The sequence below is a fragment of the Bidens hawaiensis genome, unplaced genomic scaffold, assembly GCF_021521415.1.
Source record: "Bidens hawaiensis isolate Kalapana, Puna unplaced genomic scaffold, B.hawaiensis_p1.1 tig00006061_1, whole genome shotgun sequence".
In the NCBI taxonomy this organism is placed as follows: domain Eukaryota; kingdom Viridiplantae; phylum Streptophyta; class Magnoliopsida; order Asterales; family Asteraceae; genus Bidens; species Bidens hawaiensis.
In genome coordinates, this window is record NW_027491400.1 from 872,642 (window position 1) to 893,077 (window position 20,436).

Genomic DNA, 20,436 nt, shown 5'->3' on the forward strand with positions numbered 1-20,436 from the left:
TAGGATTATTTTTTCAGGTAACATCGAATATTTGAAAAACCCGGTTCTGAGTTTTCGGGTATTACCGAGTACAAACCGGATCCGATTTCGGGTACGGGTTCTGGTACTTAAATGCATACCTTATCCGTACCTTACAGGTAGGGTCAGACACAGGTTCAGGTATTAAAAACCCGGGTATAAAAAAACTGGTTTCGGGTTTTATCAAGTCCGGTTCTGGGTTCCGGGTTCAGGTCTTTTGTGCACATTTAACCAAATTCATTTAACAGATACTTAAGAGAACTTAAAACTGCTATCGTTGTCAACGTCATGTAACAATGGAGTTTAAGTTAGACGCCGGGTTGGTTTCAAAAGACACCAAATGTGTTTTACAGCATTTAAAACGACAGTATCCCGCAAAGAGAAAGTAAAAAATAAAACAACATTCGAATACAACATTTATCGAAAAAACATCTAGAAACTAAAATCTAAACAAAGTCTACCACTGGTCTGCTATCATCACCATTTACATACGAGAAGTTTGACTAAATCTCTAAAAAAAGCAATAAAGCAATTAATATGTGCTAGTGCAGAGTATCAGCTATGCCTCCAGCAACCACACCGTCATCCACAGGCTTAGGCCCTCCACATGATCTCGACACCGATTCAAAAAGCTTCTCAATCTCAGGAGCACACCTTGTGAAAGACCGGCTCCAGAAGTTGTACCTCGGGTTCTGCTCACAAGTTAATCTTTGTTATTATCTTACAACTCAATATTAACATATACAACATTTTATTTATTACCTTGATAAGCTCAATGAAAGTAATTAGAAGCCCCCAAGGGTGTGGTCGGTTAACAATCAATCGTTCCAATAGAACCCTAGTGATCTGTTCCTGGATGGCCTCCTGTGTAACATTAAGCACGCGTGTGAATATTTGAAAGTGAAACAACCATAAAAGTTAACCGAGCACTGATAACCGACTGACCTGGTTTGACTCGGAGAACAGGTAAAGAAGGATGAATGAGAAGTAATGTGTGTGGTTGTTGGGATAACGCAATTGGTTAGCAATCGCGTTCAAGAAGAGGTAACGCCCTTCGTTCTCTAGCTCCAATATTAATGTTTGGTATATGTCCAAAGCGGCACCCACTAAAAAGATTGCACTACTTGCCATTGTTTGTCCATGAGGTGTTCTCGCCTGCTGCTGCATGATTGCCTGCATCAATATTATTAGTCGTATCATCTTTTTGTTTCTCGTTTAACCAAAACTTTATCGAATTAGAATCCAAGAACAAGTTAAACACACCTGTATCCCAACATAGAGAACAAGGGAGTTCATCAAAGGCACGTTATATCGGGTCCCGGCCCTTGCAGCTTCACTTGGTGAAAGGAGCAGTTTCTGCTTTAATTCTGATAGAAATGATGTCCCTTGTGGCCTCGTCTGTACATATGATTAAAAAAAACAATTAATTAAAAAAAGTCAGATTTTCCATGTTTTTTTGCCAACAAAGCTCTGTACCTTGAGATACTCGTCCACGTCACTTTTCATTAGCTTGGCTTTCAAAGCCGCATCAACCTCTGACAGAATGCGCGGTGATTGACTAATCTCAGCTAGCAGATCAATCTGAAAAGTTAAGATTGTATGGTTCAAGAAATCAGTTCTGATACAAATGCATATCATAATTTGCTTCTATTAGAAATGTTAGATTTTTTTTACAATAATACTTAAAACGTTATCTATCAAGAAATCAAAAAAAAAAAAAAGACGGACCTTTAGATTAGGAGTGGAAGGGTCGGGTAGCCTCATATTGCGTGGAAACGCGCTGAGTACAATATTTCGCATCTGAATGCAGCTTGGAGGAATGATATCACAGAAACTAAAATGATAATCACACAGGAACTCCGGGAAATCATGAAGCAGCACTAAAAGAACCCTCAGTGTGCCTTTGTACAGAAAACGAACCTGAGAATATGCAACAAAAAAGAAAGATTAAGAAGATTTTGTTAAAGACAGAAGTTTAATGAGTAAAACACAGATGCAAACCGGTTCAGCATTTCTCAAGAAAGGCTCCATGAACTGGAACAAGTCTACGAGCAACCGTTGGAAATATGGCCACCCCTTTTGGAGACTTCCACTAAGTAGTTTTGGCATGAAACTTCTGTGGCTTACTAGCTCAACCCATACAAAGCTGAAAAAGACCATTTTGCCCAAATCAGAAACATAAAAAAGTAGGTCTTTGATATATTTTTAAAAATCATTTGTAGTCACTAAACCTGAATGCAGGAACTTTCAAAGGCTGTAGTGCATGAAAGGAAGTAGCTAGAGCTGTCAAAACCTGTAAGGACGCAAAAAAATTGATAACTTGAAACAGAAAAGATTTGAGATTAAAGTGTTAACAAGTTGAACAGAGAAATGCAATTACCTGAAAATTTGCACCTTCGAAGACTGAATCAAGAGAATTAAGATCAAGCAGCCAATCAATGAATAGCCTAAAGTACGGCCTAGGGTTGAATGATGTTTTCTTATCATCGGCATCCTTTTGAATGAATCTCACAGTCACTGTTAACACCTGCATCACAAAATGTGGAATTGCGGATTAAAAATTTAATACACAGTTATCATGAGTAACTAATCGAAAATCATTATAAATTTCAGAATAAAATTAAAATTTCAAACCTTTGACAAAAGTGACAGCTTGCTTGATCCATGGTCAGCAGAGTACTAATACAAATAACAAGGACGTCACGTTAAGAAATAATAAAAAATGCATATGTAAATTAGAAGTTCAAAAACAAAGTTAAATGGACCCTACCTTGAGTATTGTGAAAACAAGTGATGCATACATATCAATTGCAAGAAAAGATAATGTCTGTGACTGTTGGTGAGATTGAACAGCGCCCTCAGAAGAAATGCAGTGTGATACAGCAATATCCTGATGACGTTAGAGAAGATAAGACACAGGCTTCTTATAGCATAAAATAAAAAATAAAAATAAAAAACTTAAAGATAAGACACAAGCTTCTTACCAGCAGACGGCGGAAAAAGCGATCTGATGTATCATCCACAATTGGAGGTACTCTTTGAATAAAATGCACTTGCTTTTGACCAGATCCTCAATCTGTTTGACCGCCCATTTTGCTACGTATACTTTTGGAGAACATATATGACTAACATTAAATTAATACTCTTCCAGAAGTCGAGCTAAAACGAGCAAGGACAAAACTAAGGTTTGTGTTTCATGAATTATATTGATTTTTATGTTCATTATTCATGGTCCATATCCTGGTATGTACAGACAAGCAGGAAAGCAAATCCAGGGTGTCATAAAATCGGGTTATAAGATTGAAAGACAGGCCGGGGGTATGCAGTTTCTCTTTTTATTTTGGTATTATGTAAACTCACAACAATTAACTTACGTTATTGACGCGGTTTTTCTGTTATACTGTAATCAGGCTTGAAGGATATACCGACAGAGCTTCCTAAGAGAGATGCAGCAGGATTCCGGTCAGAAGTAAGTACTTGCAGTTATATTGTCATTTTACAAAATTTTAGATAACAAATCGCACAAAACTTTTTATAGTCACTACTTGATGAAGCTTCTTACATAGGATGTTGTGGTTTGTAGGTGTCCCGACTTGCATCACAAGCTAAACAAGAGAGAAAGGTTCTAAATAAAGAGGTTAAAAAGATATCTAATTATGGTATTTCTGTCTGAATACACCACCGTTGTAAGGTGAGAGAACACTGAATCTAAAAACATTTTTATCTTAGTTAAGAAGTCCCATCAATATGCTTCTTAAAAGAAGGTTTTTATATCGGACTTCTGTTTGATGTTGTATTACAGTTTACCGCATTTGGTAAAAGATATGTAACGTGTCCTTGCTCGATTTTGGTTTTCTGGAATAATGTTTTTGGTTTGAAGGAGGAACAAAAACATGTTACCTGCAAGTATAATGTGCTATTGGAATACTCGGTTTTCATATATGCTTATCTGTTTTTTTCTTAACCATGACGTTTGAAAATTTGTTAAAGTTACAACACAGAAGATGATAGAGCATGTCCTGTTTCTTTGAACGAAATCATATGAATAATAAATAAATGAAATCATATTATACAACATCTAATAATAAAACAAGGATTAAACTAGCCATGAACCAATGCATCCTGTGTTGAAGTGGGCATTAAATTGTCAACTTTTGGCAGTCAAAACATTTTTTATAACTTCTAAACTTTTGACTTCTTATAAGGGTCTGTTGTGGGTGCGCGAACACCGTTACTAGAGGGGTCTGAGGCGCGGAGCACAAGACGTGACGGGACTTGAGGGTGTGTTGCGCCTTTTGTTGTTTTTTTAAATATACATCCAATCATATCTAGCAAACTCAACCCAATACATCATTTTTAATAAAGTCCCACAACACCCCCTTTAGAGTAAGAATAAGCAAAAGCTACTGGGTACTTTCGGTGTCCACTTTTGAGGTTTCGGGATCGGTATCGGTATTTACTGACTTTTTGCCTTCGATACAGGTACCTATTTTTGGCTATTTTAGGTACTAGTACCGAACTCATCCCTACTTTAAAGCCCTTTTCAACCAAGCCTCTGTGGTGACACGAAACAACAGTTCACCTCAAATCTTCTTTAGAACCCCCCCTCCCCCTCTCAACACATAGCCTAACAATCTTTACATCGAACCAAAAGTATTTTACTCAGTTCAACACAAATTAATTGAAGGGGATCAACCACCCACCTTGCATTTCTGTCCCTTCCACCCTCACGCATCATCGGGTTCTAATTATCCAACCCACTACGCGTGAAACCCACAACTAGTCGTTGCCTAAAGAGCTTTACCCCCCCCCCCACCTTTAGGATTTATACATGTGGCACGGCTAATTTGAACACAACCCAAACCATATTATACAGTAAAACCCGAATACGCTAACGTTTTAAGTTTTAAATGGTTTGATAATAGGTTGGTGAAACCGTCGCAGTGGCGTAGCCAGAAACTTTTTCCTACGGGTTTGGAAAATTTCGATGGACAGACGAGCGATTGTTTATCACTTAAATTTGGATTTTCTATAGGTTCAATGTTGAAATTTCTACGGGTACAATGTCAGAATACACTAATATATAACACTAAAACAAAAATCAAATGTGTACGGGTTCGATCGAACCGTTTCCCCTAAAGATGTTTACACCACCTGAAAACCGGTAAGCCGGGTTTTACATTTAACTATCATACAATCATACATACTGATGCATCATGCATGTTACACGTACACAGGCATCACGTGGTAAGTTGTCACTCTGGTAATTGAACCTTTAAAGGCTTTACTTTAAGTAACCATAAAAATTCACCTTCCATTAATTTATTCATAAAAATCAACAAAAATCAATAATCATCATCATCATCATCATCACATACACAAAACTCATAATCCCTATAGCCGATGACGTCACTCGTCAGCGAACTTCATAATTATTATTATTATTATTATTATTATTATTATTATTATTATTATTATTATTACTACGCTCTCCACCGCCGTACATTTGCATCACCTCCTTCTGCCTTCTTAGCTCCATTACTTTCCGGTGAGAATTCGAATGCTGAGTCAACACAAACGTCGGACTCGCCGCCGGCCTATACTCCGGCACCAACCGCCCTGACTTGTACCTCACGCCACACGCGTTACACAGCGTCTTCGGCCCTAACGGACCTGTTCTCCACTGCGGAGTCTTCTCCGACGCGCAGTGCGTGCACTGGCGGATTAATTCTCCAGTCTCTGTTGACTTATCGGCTGTAAGTGTTCTCGTTCTGTTGATTTTGGATATGTTAATGTGATATTGTGTGGTGTCCGTACGGTAGTTTATTGTTCCGGTGAGGTTATTCGCCGGGAAGTTGATGAAGGAGTCGTGGACGAAGTTTGATAGCCATTCGAGTTCCGCCACGTCATCGGTCTAATAAATTTATGCATAATAGAAATCAGTTACAAACTTACAAATCAAAACATTGGTTAGAACGGTTGTCTGAATAGTAGTCATTTAGTCGGGTGGCTGTTCTGACCATTATTTATCAAAGTTTGGTTTGACCACCTATGTTAGCGATCCGAATATTGTTCAAACGGCTGTTTTTCATGAAATTTTCGAAGTTTGACATTATATGGTTAAAACGACCTTCAAGATATTGGTCGGACGGCCGTTCTGATTAATATTTTTAAAAGTTTGATTCTCTATGGTAAACATGGCCATCTGGATATTGTTAAATGACCGTTATGACCAATAGTTTTCAAAGTTTGATCTCCTATGTCAGCGATCCGAATATTGTTCAAATGGTCGTTTTCATAAAAGTTTTCGAAATTTGACCTATGGTTAGAAGGACCCTCAAAATATTGAACGGACGACCGTTCTGACTGATATTTCTAAAAGTTTGACTCTCTATGATCAACGCAACCATCCATATGTCCACTAGCGAAGGATAGTGAGGCCCAAGGGTGACCCGAAGCCTCTTATTATTACGCAACAATATTGATTTACCTGATTTTCGTCTGAAAATTTTTATACGTAGTGTAAATTTACCCGTTTCCGGCCGAAAATTTAAGTCCCCCCCTTTAAAATGCATTTTAAGGGCCGAGGTTAAGCTTCGCCACCGCAGACATCGTTCAAATTGTAGTTTTTACCAATAATTTTCAAAGTTTGGCTTTTTTGGTCAAACAACTGTTTTAGTGTTTTGCAACGGTTATTTGATGGTGTGAAATCAGAGATCACGTAAACAAGATCAACAATATATATTTTTGGTTACTACTTTTTTTCTAAATAGAACTTGTAAAGAGAAGGTGAAAATTATTATATAAAGGTTAAAACCAATGTAGTTGGAGTATCGAATACTTACGGGGACACATAGGTCGTTGGTGAAGTCCTTCGACTGGTGGTGATAATTGGTGGCAGTATAATCGTTGTAGTTACTAATATAATCGAAACTACAACCATTGGTGGTGGATGAGGGGGTGATTTTGTGATGTTGGTGAAGTACATCAGTCGATAATACGTCGCCCTGGTCGTTGGAGAAGTCTAGTAGCTCGTCAACACATGTGAAATCAGACGATTGCATTCCATAAATATCCATTTCTCTTTAAAATTTTTAGCTTTAGACAGGGTAGACAGGGTCGTATCCGAGAATCCAAAAAGAATTAAGGTGGAGTGAATGAGAGGGGAGGTGTTGATATATAATAGGTTGCTTTGGGATTAAGGGTTAGGGAGCAATGGAACGTGGGTTGAGTAACCATGCAATGTAATGACTCTGATCACAAGTTTTTATTTTATTGCCACATTTATAGTGGAAAGTATATTAACAAATACACTATTTGTTTTGTTATTCTAATAACATCCAAGTTCAAACTATGTTATGTATTCGACTTTGTGTCTATGTACATGACTAGCAAAGTATAAATCTAAAATTTATTTCGTAATAAGTGCTGTTTTAATAGTGTAATATTCACATTGATTGAGAATCGATATTGGTTATAAATGTGTCTGATTAGAGTCTGATAATGTTCGGGCTTTAATACGTTTCACCTCGTCAAATAATTGATGTGGGATGGAGGCAACGAAAGCAAATAATTGATATGACACAGTCCTGAATCGTGATAATATCAAAAATTGTTCCTTGTGAAAAAAATCACCTTGCATTTATAGTTTATACTTTATACAAATAATAATTTTGTAAAGATGTTGAAGCTTGAAAAAGAAAAACAAACATATGATGTCATGTCCTTTTAAGATAAACAAAAGAAAATCACGTGACCGACACTATTGAGTCATGTGATAAGTGAAATATAGGAGGTTATGTTATGATCCTAAAGTGCAAACAAACAAATCACGTGCACCCTCATGTGCTCACTTGTTAATTACAGCTTTTTTTCATATATTAAAATCTTTAACCATCATTAATCCCAATAAAATGCTTTCTCATTGTTATTCTTTCTTCACTAATTACAAGTAAAACTAGTAGCAGTTTTTTAACCTGAAAAGTACGATATTTGTATTCATATTGCTAGAATGTTGCTTATAAATTATTACTTAACTGGGCGAGATAGCTTTTTGTAGTTCTGATCGTAATGTCGAAGTAAAAAAGTGTTTGTGATGTCAAGGCGAGAAAGATGATCTGAAAAAGGTGATGATGTTTGGTTGTTTATCTGTAATGGATAAGAGTTTGTGTAAGTTAGGAAAACATTACACGTGTTCGACTAGAATGTGAATATTTCATGAATAGTTGATTTTGTGAGTATGTAAAAATATGCTTTATAATATACATACAATGTTCAACATGATTTCCTAAAACAAGATTATTTATAACTCAAAAGAATTTGGTTGTTTCTTAGGGTTACAAGCAAACCAATATGTACCGATATTGGGGAATACTCAACACCATGAAAGTTTTCTGTGTCTTTTCTGGTAATTACTCTCCACACCCGTATGATGAACCATACAACTTTAACGTTGTGAAATCGCAACCCGAATGGATGAATGCAATGTGTGACTTTGCTGAAATTGGTAGACCTATCCTACACGATTCATAAATTGGGGTGGGGAGGGGGTGAATGTTGGTAATTTCGAATGAAGTGCCTTGGTGTGGAAGACAAGAGTTAAAAGAAGGATTCTAATACTTCCTAATACGCGTCGGTTTATGATGTTAGGTTTATTTAATTAGTTTACCACTCTGATTTTCCAATTTTACTATTTTTCCAACCGTATGTTTTAGATGATCGTTTATCTATGTTAGGACGACTATTTGGGAATAACAATACGTACAAAGGAGACAATTAAAATGTCAAACATGTAATAGAGGCAATGAAACAAGTGGGTGTGTGTTCACAAATACTAGGTATAATTAATTGCAAAAGGTAATTTAGAATTATGATAACGAGGCACATGAAAATGAAACCATTCATTCAATTTGATTTTGGAGTCAACAATGCACGTGTGCCCATATGTTGAGCCACTCGTTCATACCATTCATATGACAATATTATATACGGTATTCTAGCAAACGCGGATTCCTAAAGCCCAAATTCAACCGGGCGAAGAAATTTAATAAGCACAAGGGTGCAAACGTGCCGAGCCGAGCCCGAGCTTGAATAAACTCGAGCTCGGCTCTTTTAACTTACATAGAACTTGAGCTCGAGCTCGACTCGTGAGTAACTTTTCAAAGCTCGAGCTCGGCTCATTTACTATATTGATAAATATATTTTGATATAATTATAATTATTTTTATATTATTTTCTATTATAATTTATTTATCAAATAATATATATTATTTAGTTATTTTTATTCATTTATTCATAACATTATAATTAATAATTATTAAATATATATTTTAAAAACTTATATAAATGACAGGCTCGTTTAGGCTCGCGAGCCGGCTCGAGCTCGATAAGTGAAGCTCGGGCTCGTTTATTAAACGAGCTCACTTTTAGGCTCGATCACGGGCTCAAACTCGATTAAACTAGGTTTGATCGAGCTTTTTAACAAGCCGATTTCGAGTAGCTCGGCTCGTTTGCACCTCTAAATATGCACATTATTATGTCCTCTAATTTAAATGCATCTGATAGTAATATCTAATACAAATGTTTTTCTAGTTACCACTATTGAATGATGGTTTGTTATGTCAAAGATGATCTCATTATTCACAAACATTGTACATATAGGAGAAAATATACTATCATCCTATTCTAATGGAGATATTCTAGAGATAATATACATGAATACAAATATATATAAAATATGTTCCACTAATACGCCCCCACAGTTGAAGCAGTAGCTTGCCGAATGCATCGGAACCGAGAAAATAATGATTTCGGCAGCCCTTTGGTGAATATATCCGCGTATTGGTAGTCGGCGGGAACATGTAGGGCACGCATGGTGCCAAGGCGCACCTTCTCACGAATAAAGTGAATATCAATTTCAATGTGTTTCGTGCGCTAATGTTGAACCGGGTTATGAGACATGTACATCGCAGAAATGTTGTCACAATAAATAATGGAGGCCTGTCTGATGGGGACGTGTAGCTCGAGAAGTAGGTTACGTAACCATGTTAATTCTGCCGCTGTATTAGCTACACCTCTATATTCTGCCTCAACACTTGATCTAGAGATAGTTTGTTGTCGTTTAGATGACCAAGAAACTAAGTTGTCCCCAATGAAAACACAATAACCCGACTTTGAACGTCTCGAATCTGGGCAACCCCCCCAATCCGCATCAGAGTATGCAATGACTTTTGCGGACCGAGAAGGAGAAAGGTGGAGACCTAAGTCCACGGTCCCCTTAACATACCGCAAGAGACGTTTAAGAAAATTCATATGAGGTTCACGAGGTGCATGCATAAATAAGCATACATGTTGTACCGCGTATGCAATGTCCGACCTAGTGAAAGTTAAGTATTGTAGCGCCCCGGCGAGACTACGATATAAAGTTCCTTCTGGAAGTAAAGCCCCCACATTCGCACTAAGTTTGGAGTTTGTATCAGTGGGGGTTTGAGATGGCTTGCAATCAAGCATATTTGCCCGTTCCAAAATTTCTGAAGCATATGAACGTTGAGTAAGGAATAATCCCCCATGTTGATGTTGCACCTCAATACCAAGAAAATGATGTAATCTTCCCAAGTCAGTCATGGCAAATTCTTGTGACATGAAATGTTGAAGAAGATTGTTGTTGGAAGCTGTTAAAATAATATCATCAACATAAAGTAACAAGTAAGCCATATCATTACCTCTTTTGTAGATAAAAAGAGAGGTATCCGAAACAGAACTATTGAACCCACACTTAGTAATATAAGTTGCCAACCGTTGGTACCATGCTCGGGGTGCTTGTTTTAGGCCATATAATGATTTCTTTAACTTACAAACATAGTTCGGTTGTTGTGGGTCAACAAATCCCGGGGGTTGAAACATATAAACTGTTTCGTTTAGTTCGCCGTGTAAGAAAGCATTCTTAACATCAAGTTGGTGTATTGGCCACGACCTCGATAAAGCAAGACTAAGAACCGTTCGAATAGTAGTCGGTTTCACAACCGGACTAAATGTTTCATCACAATCAACCCCGACCTGTTGAGATTTGCCATTGATAACTAGTCGTGCCTTATATCTTTCAAGTGTTCCACCGGCATGAAACTTGTGGCGAAACAACCACATGCAACGTATAATACGTGTGTCACGAGGACGCGATACAATTTCCTAAGTGTTATTACTTATCAAAGCATCATATTCTGTTTTCATAGCGTTAGACCAGTTGGGGTCGGACTGGGCTTGTATGTGGGATTTGGGCAAGGGCGATATGGAAGAAAGATTGAGGTTAAAACGGGGGGAATTGGGTTTAACGATTCCCGACTTGGAAGGAGTTGTCATTGGATGGGTAGTTTGTTGTTGAGTGGATTGGGATATTATTGGGTAGAGTGGTAGTTGTGGAAAGGTTGGGTTGATTTGTGTTGAACGTAGGTGATGTGGGTGAGGGGGCTGGTCGACCGTGGGGTAAGGGGTGGTCTGGAAAGTTTTGTTGTAAGTTAATGGGGCTTGGGTTTGGTGTAGTAACAGAAGGTGTAGGAGTGGAGTTTGGAGTTGGTTGTTGAAAGATAATAGGTGAGGGGTCCGAATCAAGAAATTTATATGAAGCGGGTGTAGGAGTATAGGTGGTAGAGAATGGAAAAACGGATTCGTCAAACGTGACATGCCGGGAAAGGATAATTTTACCGGAGGATGTATCGAGGCAACGGTAACCCCGATGATCCGCGGGATACCCAAGAAAAACACATGGGGTGGACCGAGGTGCGAGTTTGTGTGGACGGGTAGCGGTTTGGTTGGGGTAGAAAATGCATCCGAAGACACGAAGGTGGTCGTATGCAGGATGTTTCATGTAAAGAACTGAGGTTGGTGTGTTGAATTTAAGTAGTTTGGAGGGTAGGATGTTGTGAAGGTAGGCTGAGGTGTGAAGAGCTTCCACCCAATAGTGTGGTGGAAGAGAAGCATGAGTGAGGAGGGACAACATAAGTTCGTTAATGCGACGAATCATATGTTCGGCAGTCCCGTTTTGTTGTGAGGTATGAGGACAAGAAAACCGAAATTGTAAGCCATGTTGAGAAGAAAAATTTTTAAATTGTGTGTTGTCGAATTCTCCCCCATGTCACATTGAAAGGTTTTTATTTTTCGGTGAAATTGTGTGTAGATGAGGTTATGAAATTGGGTGAACTTGGTGAACGTTTCAGATTTAAACTTAAGGAGAAAAACCCAAGCAAAATGAGTAAAATCATCGATAATGACAAGGTAATATTTATAACCATTTTTACTCACAATCGGTGAGGTCCATAGATCACAATGCAATAGATCAAAAGAAAATAAAGTAGTAGAATTAGATAAAATAAATGGCAAACATTTGTGCTTAGCAATTTGGCACGAATTACAAAGAAAAGAACGACTTTGTTTATTACAAGGAATAAACTTTTTTGAACTTAAAAAATCTTGAACATGCAATCCAGGATGTCCTAGACGTTGATGCCAAAACGAGGTGTCTGAGTGGGCTACGAAGACGAAAGCAGACGGAGTAGCGGGAGCTGTGAGTGGGTAGAGATGACTGTCACTGTTGTGACGGCTCAGGATCCTCCCAGTCGGGTATTCCTTCACAGAAAAACCAAAAGAATCAAAATCAACAAACACCCAATTATCGACACTAAATTTTAGAACAGAAATTAAATTTTTAATAATGGAAGGTGTGTGAAGAATATTATTGAGTTGGAGAGGTGGCGAGGAGTGGGAAAGGGTGGTATGACCCGATCGGACAACTGGTACTCGATTGCCATTTCCAACAAGAATAGAGTTGATAGTATTAACACTTGGTGTGGAAATCATACCTTGGTCATGCGTCAAATGGTCTGATGCACCCGTATCCATAAGCCATTCCGGTTGGCTCGAGTCGAGAGACATGGTTTGAAAAGCGGCTCCAAGTTCACTCGGTTCGAGTGGGTTAACCTCGGTAACATGAGCTTGAGCGGATGAAGATTGTTGAGGTGCTCGAGTTTGTTGAGGCGGACCCGATGGTGCAGCCCAAGGACCTGCCCAACCCGCTTGAGTTGGATATGGGCATGGAGGAGGAGCCCAGTAAGCGGTCTAAGGTGGAGGAACAAGAGGGTAGTAGTTGGTTTGGCCTTGAGAAGTCCACTGTTGGCGATTTGTGGGAGGACCGTGGGCTTTAGACTGACCACGGTTTGGTTGGTCACTGGGTGAGTATTGAGTCTGTGGTCCAGTGCGTTTAGAGTTGGTGTTGTACCGTCGGTTAACTGGCTTGGAAGTACCACGGGTTTGGCTCGAGTCACGGCGGTTGTAGCTGGAGGAGGTGTTAATGGCAGCCATGGCTTGAGAAGGAGGACGCAGGCTTGAATTCTTCTCTGTTCATGATCTAGCATATCACAAGCTTCATCCCATGATGGAATGGAATTATTTATGATGGTACCGATAGCATCCAACTCACTCTGACCAATTGTAAAACAAGTGCTTGTTCATTGACAGATCCACCCAGATCGTTTAACTGGTCTGCAATAGACTTGAGTTTCTGACAATAAGACTCAAGATCCGGCATGGCAGAGAGTTGAAGAGTGACGAACTGGGTTGTCAAGGCGGCAATTCTAGCACCCTTGTTATTTTGGAACAAGGCTTTGACAGGCTTCAAGAGCCGTAGACTCGAGTTCGAGAACCCGATCTAAAAGTTTATCCGACAATAGCATCGATCTTCATCCACTGATCATAAGACGGATCAGTTTTCGGAGGCGGTTGAGTACCGTTGATGTGGTCGAGTACATTGAGCATGAAGGTGAAAGGGCTTCGCCCATGCAGAGTATGTGACCGTTTTCTCATCGAGAACACGGACTTTCTTCTGGATGTCGGTGACGGTGTAAACCGGGTGAAGAGTATTTGATTTTGAAGGTTCGGCTTTGTCACCCATGATGGTGGTTGGCGGCGGAAAGAGGGTGGCTGAATCGAAATCCGGCTGAGAGAAAGGGAGAAAAAGATGGATCGAGATCCTATATTGGCTGTGATACCATATTGAACGGTGGTTTGTTATGTTAAAGATGATCTCATTATTCACAAACATTGTACATATAGGAGAAAATATACTATCATCCTATTCTAATTCTAATGGAGATATTCTAGAGATAATATACATGAATACAAATATATATAAAATATGTTCCACTATATTCAGATTGTTAATTGGTCATCTCAAGTGTAGCTCCCTAATTCAATCTTGAAATCCCTTTTGAGAGTTAAATTGTACATCTCTCATATAATCGCAATTGTGTGGTAATCAATAGCAAATCTCTCCTTCATTAATCTCATGGTTGGCTTAATGCGTTAAGTAATCGTCAAGTTAGTATAAACTATAAAGGTTAGCTAATCGATTATGTAACATCTAACCTATCATACTTACAATAATTGTTCGTTTTATCTAGGAGCTCATAAATTTGTTTTTGGTTGTTTGATGCTCTACTTCCTTCTAGATCACTCCTCATTGTACTACTCTATGACTAACAATTGGTTATGAACAATCCTATCAAAATCTAATGTGGCAACATGTAGGGCTGTAAACAAACCAAACGTTCAGTGAGAAGATTGTTCGTTTAATAAATGAACGAAAATGAACAAGAAACTTCGTTCGATTAGTTAAACAAACAAACAAACATGAACAAAGCCTTAGTTCGTTCAACTTTCTTCTTGAACATTCGATAATGTGTTCATGAATGCTTGTTCAGGTTCGTTTGTGTATATTGTTCATGAAAGTTTTTTATTCTACATTTATTCAGCTTATCTAAACAACTTATATTTTTTTAATTTTATTACTCCTAACATAAAATAGAAAACCATATTTTCACATTATTTTTTGCGTTGATCACATTTCATTTCTCATTATTCACATTGATGAATATATCAATCTCAATCTCTAAGCCTTCGCCAATTTTATTTATGTTCGTGAACACATTTATTTCCTTAACGAACGAACACGAACATAAAATCTCATTCTATAAGTGTAGGGATGGAAACCAGTTGGGTTTGGACTGGGTTTAGGTATTCCCAAACCCATACTCGATTATTAAATCTCGTCCCAAACCCGTCGGGTTTCGGGTTTCCTATCGTGTTTTTTTTACAAAATACCCATCGGGTATTCCGGCCCAAAATCCATCGGGTTTCTATCGGATTTTGACAAAATACAACTAATCAATTACATTCAGTGATTACCATAAAACTTAAATGTATCAAATATTTGTCATAAACAAGTTTCGACAAATTATATATATGTAGAATACACTATATATAAATATATATAATATAAATAAAGCTATGTCAGATACATCGGGTATCTAATCAAGTAAACATGTCAATGTCATCTGGTCAGATAATCAGGTATATTAAAAATCTCAAACCCACAAAAAATTTCAAAACTTATCCCAAACCGGTCCCAAACTTTAACGAGTTATTACCCATCTCACTTATGTCAGATTTCGGGTTTTACAGCCCCTCAAACCTCCACTTTCAACTAACCATCAACTACCATACAATCATCATCTCATTGACTCATTCTCATGGCTTCATCATCATCATCATATTCATCACCCCTTCCCGCCATTTCCAACTACCAACGACCAAAACCATTCAAACCATTAACCACTAACTCATCCCTCACATCCCAATCTCTCTTATCCGCTAAATCCAACCTCCTTAATCTAATCTCCGACCAAACCCAAGGCATCCGAACCCAATCCGACCCGAAACGCCTCTCCCTTATAACCGAAGACATCGACACGATCGCTCTAACAAACCGTGACCAGGTGACAACCAACACGTCACTCTTGGGTACCTGGCGGCTGCTGTGGACAACTGAGAAGGAACAGCTGTTTATTATCAAGAATGCGGGTGTTTTCGGGACCGAAGCCGGAGATGTGTTGCAAGTGATCGATGTAGAGAATAAGAAGTTGAATAATGTGATTATGTTTCCTCCCGATGGAGTGTTCTTTGTCAGATCTGACGTGGATATTGCTTCTTCCCAACGTGTCAATTTTAGGTACACATAATTAGCTAGAGCTTGGTATTTGTTTAATTTACACAGAGCTAGAGCTAGAGCTAGAGCTCGAGCTCTATTTTCAAAGCTCGAGTTCTGCTCGGCTCGTATACTGTTTATCAGTTATTATTTATATAATTATTATATTTATTGTTATGTATTTTTACTATTATAATTTGATGTAAAATTAATATATGTTATTTAGTTATTTTTATTTATTTTTTCATAACGTTATATATATTAATTAGTAATTAGTAAATATATATTTTAAAAAATTATATAAATGACATACTCGTTTAGGCTAGCGAGCCGGCTAAAGGTCGATAAGTGAAGCTCGGGCTCGATTAAGCTCGGCTCGATCGAGCTTTTAAACGAGCCGATCTAAAGTAGCTCATGAGCAGCTATGCTCGTTTGCACCCCTAGTTATTGGTGTCACATAGGGTTGATAACGTCCCGAACACAGTAAGAATCCGGGGGGGGGGGGGTATACTGATTGGGCGTTATACTTGTTTCCCCATTTTCGTTATCCACCCCCAATACACCAAGCCACCGATTAGACTCTTTTTTTTTTCTTGTAAAATTAATGCTAGTTAATAAAGCTAGTTAACCTATAAACGCCCAAGTTAACAGGTTAAAGCTCCACTGCATACGTGATAGTGACGTAACGCTCTAACTAGCATGTGCTGATTACCTCACAACACATAGCTCCACTGCTTAGGGTGAAATTCATTACAATACACAAAATCCCTTGCATAAAAAGAAAAGAATTAACTCATTCATGTGTTATATGTATGTGATAATTTACACTTCACATTTGTAAGCTCCATATATAAATGAAAATTTTCATATATATATATATATATATTTTGAATTTTGATGAATAGACATTGCATTTTAACTTTTTACCAAGTTTTAAATTTGAAAAAATTAGTGATTAATGCTGTTAGCAAAGAACCTATGTCATGATAAGCATTACCGGTATGCCTTTTGTTAAAAATATGATCATATGCATTATCTTTAAACTGTCCGTCGGACCAGGAATTGGGTTCAGATGAGTTTATTTGTTCAACCTATGAACTGGACGAGATGATTGATTTTGTGTCGTCTTTGGCTCTTGTTGCTCTGTTACGATTTGACTTTTGGGTCAAACTAATAATTTTATGAAATTATGTTAAAACAGTCACTTATGTTTCTTTATTAAATATGTCTCATAACCATTGTACCACTGCAAATGCGAAAATCTTGACATTCAAATGTAACATAATAACCATATCCATTTTCGATCTTGAAAAAAGGTTTGACCATATATAAGTCATATATGCATAACATCTTTCTCTAAGGCTATATTCTTAAGAGTGACACCTTCTTCTCAGAACTAGGATGACTGGTTATAACACTGTAGTAATAATGGTCTACATGTTTTTATTATAGGTTTACAAGCGCGGTTTTACGTGGAAAAGGCTGGGAATTTCCATTGCCACCATTTGGTCAAGGATGGTGAGTTTAATCAATTTTAAGAAGCCATTATATGTTATGTGTTTAATCAATCTTTTAGTATGTGACGAATAATAACATATTTCTTTCACAAAATGTGTCAACTCAAATTAAGGATTTTATATTCGATTCTTCGTATGTTTTTCATGAATAAAAATGAAGTCATTATGCTTCTGTAGGTTTGAGTCTGTATACCTTGATGACGAGTTACGCATTGTAAAGGATATTAGAGGGGATTATCTAGTTGTCGATCGCGCTCCTTATTCTTGGACCGAATAAAGGTTAACTGTCACATGCTTTAGAACCCAAAATCGGCATTTATTTTAATTTTTAATTCAAACTTAACATGACAACTTCATAATTGTGGTATCTATTTTACAGGTTAAAGTATTTGTAGTTTTGTACCATATGTTGACTTAAGATTCTAGCCTGTTTGACTTCAAAAGTCAAAGCATACATTTTTATATGTGGTCAAGTTACTAAGTTTTGTGCTGATTCTTGAATCTTGGATCAGGTTTGATTCGGTATACTTGGATGATGATATTCAAGTTGCTAAAGATATACGTGGAGACTATCTGGTTGTAGATCGCGCTCCTTACCAATGGAAAGAGTGAAGAGGCAAGTGTATGCTTAGTTATGTGTATAGCTGCAAAACGGGCCGGTTAGTTAAATGGTCAAAACGGATAACTTTTTGGTACAAGTCACGACAGAACGGTTGGGAATTCTTTATAAACAGATTGTCTCATTGTCAAATACGGTTATAAAAATTATATATATTGATAATAATCTATTTTGTATGAGGATTATGTACTTGATTTTACATGTTTGACATTGATAGAATAACGTTGTATAGCGAGAACGGATAGTCCAGAGTAAAAATAACGTTAACGAAAACAAAAAGTTGGTAATTACTTTACGAGGAAAAATTAATTTCACTTGTAAAAACTAAACAGTCAAAAACAAAATAAAAAATTATCAAACTATAAAGAGTGAATTGCGGTTTTCGTCTATGTGGTTTGTCCATATCGTCGGTTTTAGTCTAGTAGTTTCAAATTTGCGATTTTCGTCCCTGTGGTTTCATTTCACTTGCAATTAAACCCAAATTCATTAACCCCGTTAAGTTTGGCCGTTAAACCAATCAGTGTGCCCCTCACGTGGGGCATTTTTGTCCTTTTTATCCTCAAATAAACCCCAGTCATAATTCGCAAGCCCCCTCACACGAGGGGCTGTGGTGTATTTGGGGAAAAAAGGACGAAACTGCCCCCTCACATGAGGGGTATGTTGATGAGTTTAACGACCAGATTTAATGGGGTTAATGAATTCGGTTAAAACGACCCAAGTATAACTCTATAAGACATGCATAGTTCGCTACACAAACATAAGAAATGTTGTGTTATTGAGGATGTGAATACACAACGTAGTTTGCCCTAGAACTAATTTTGATGGGTATGCATAAGTTCATTGAATATCATTTTAGAATGTAAAACAAATATATGTGTTTACTTTCATGCTAAATCAATAAATCAATCAATCATACACAGTGGAGTCCCACCAATAGCTAAACTATAAGCAGGGTCTGGGAAGGGTGGGATGTAGGCACACCGTACCTCTATCCAATGAGATAGAGAGGTGGCTTTCAGAGAGACCCTCAACTCTTGACTACATGTGTATGCGGCAATATAGAAGGAAATCAAAGTTCAACTATAGTATAATTGATAGCTTATGTAACACCTCAGCCTAGTTAGCGTTGACGTGTCACTCGGTATTTTAAATCAAAGACATAGTGAGAATTACAATTACCAACCAAAAGTTGAATAAAACTCGATCTTACAATAAAAGTCTTAAAGATAAAACAAAATCCTAAAATAAGTTTGACTTCTTTGCTTAATTAATGTTACTCACATTAGTTGAAGATTAATGCACCAATAAGTGAGATAGATTGAAATGGGGACACACACAAACCATTTCACTACAATAACAATAGTTAACCAAGGATGTGAATAGAGATGCCGTAGACCAATCGATCTACCACAGATAGAGCATGTCAATGGTGACACAATTGATGCCTTTGTTGGGATAAGTGGATATATATCGGTATTGAAGTCAAATGAGGGTAATAACAATGGAGAATGTCAACACAATAGTCAATAGGTTTCATTAACCTTCGGTTAGCATTCAATTGTCTAATTGGAACATGTGATAACGAGTACAGTGAAATCTATTTTATTACATGTAATAGAAATTTCAGTTATCCAATTTAATAATGGTCAATCAACAACATGCAATAATTAAAGAAATGGCTTAGTAAGGGGCAATGACGATACAATCTATGGTACGAATCAATAAACAACGTCGATGTTAAAATAATTAGGCTATGATTAAAGGGTACAAAAACCCGTGTAATATGAGAACAAAGACATTAATAATTTCTACAAGTGAATTGAGCATGAAATATGTACCTTACGAGCATGATAAAAGCTTAAATTAAACGACACGAAAACCTATAATTTTATCGTAATTTCAATTATAATTTTTCATCCGGGCACGCTTAGTATATTAGTGCTATTTGAAGATTTGATGATGTTCATTATTTACTAGAAGACATATACATATATAAATATTTTATTATAATTACGCTACAGTTAATCAGTTACCATTAACTATGTTATAAGGTTTAACAATTATTTATTACATAGCATAAAACACCAACAAAATAAATCCCGATAGCTCAAAATAGGGCTGAGCACGCAACAACCATTTATAGCTCTCACAATTTTTTTTAACTAGACTTAACACCGATTTTTCTAGCCACATCATAAAATCCCAGTTTAATAGTTTATATCTCGGACGCATTGGCCTCACCAACGAATCTG

At 37.3% G+C, this 20,436-nt stretch overlaps 2 protein-coding genes, 1 long non-coding RNA gene and 1 pseudogene across 4 annotated transcripts; 2 read left to right on the forward strand and 2 right to left on the reverse strand.

The window, feature by feature from the left end:
• Positions 1-496: 496 nt before the first annotated feature.
• Positions 497-3,150, reverse strand: LOC143631365 (uncharacterized). The gene is made up of 13 exons (XM_077100153.1): positions 3,125-3,150; positions 3,003-3,054; positions 2,789-2,908; positions 2,653-2,697; positions 2,399-2,545; positions 2,250-2,311; positions 2,020-2,164; positions 1,747-1,938; positions 1,495-1,599; positions 1,282-1,416; positions 964-1,191; positions 781-882; positions 497-710 (listed from the first exon to the last, which is right to left on the reverse strand). The coding sequence occupies exons 1-13, from the start codon at positions 3,148-3,150 to the stop codon at positions 561-563; spliced, it is 1,509 nt and encodes a 502-aa protein (XP_076956268.1). The 3' UTR covers positions 497-560.
• A 16-nt stretch (positions 3,151-3,166) lies between these two features.
• Positions 3,167-3,903, forward strand: LOC143631313 (uncharacterized). Its single transcript, XR_013153330.1, has 4 exons — positions 3,167-3,203; positions 3,272-3,336; positions 3,429-3,487; positions 3,602-3,903. It is a non-coding gene; the product is annotated as an uncharacterized LOC143631313 (long non-coding RNA).
• A 1,347-nt stretch (positions 3,904-5,250) lies between these two features.
• On the reverse strand, positions 5,251-7,104 carry LOC143631314 (GATA transcription factor 4-like). Its single transcript, XM_077100112.1, has 2 exons — positions 6,864-7,104; positions 5,251-5,932 (listed from the first exon to the last, which is right to left on the reverse strand). The coding sequence occupies exons 1-2, from the start codon at positions 7,095-7,097 to the stop codon at positions 5,435-5,437; spliced, it is 732 nt and encodes a 243-aa protein (XP_076956227.1). The 5' UTR covers positions 7,098-7,104; the 3' UTR covers positions 5,251-5,434.
• An 8,489-nt stretch (positions 7,105-15,593) lies between these two features.
• LOC143631366 (putative plastid-lipid-associated protein 11, chloroplastic pseudogene) lies at positions 15,594-18,298 on the forward strand (annotated as a pseudogene). Its single transcript, XR_013153341.1, has 4 exons — positions 15,594-16,072; positions 17,501-17,566; positions 17,743-17,844; positions 18,078-18,298. The product of XR_013153341.1 is annotated as a putative plastid-lipid-associated protein 11, chloroplastic pseudogene (transcript).
• The last annotated feature ends 2,138 nt before the right edge of the window (positions 18,299-20,436 follow it).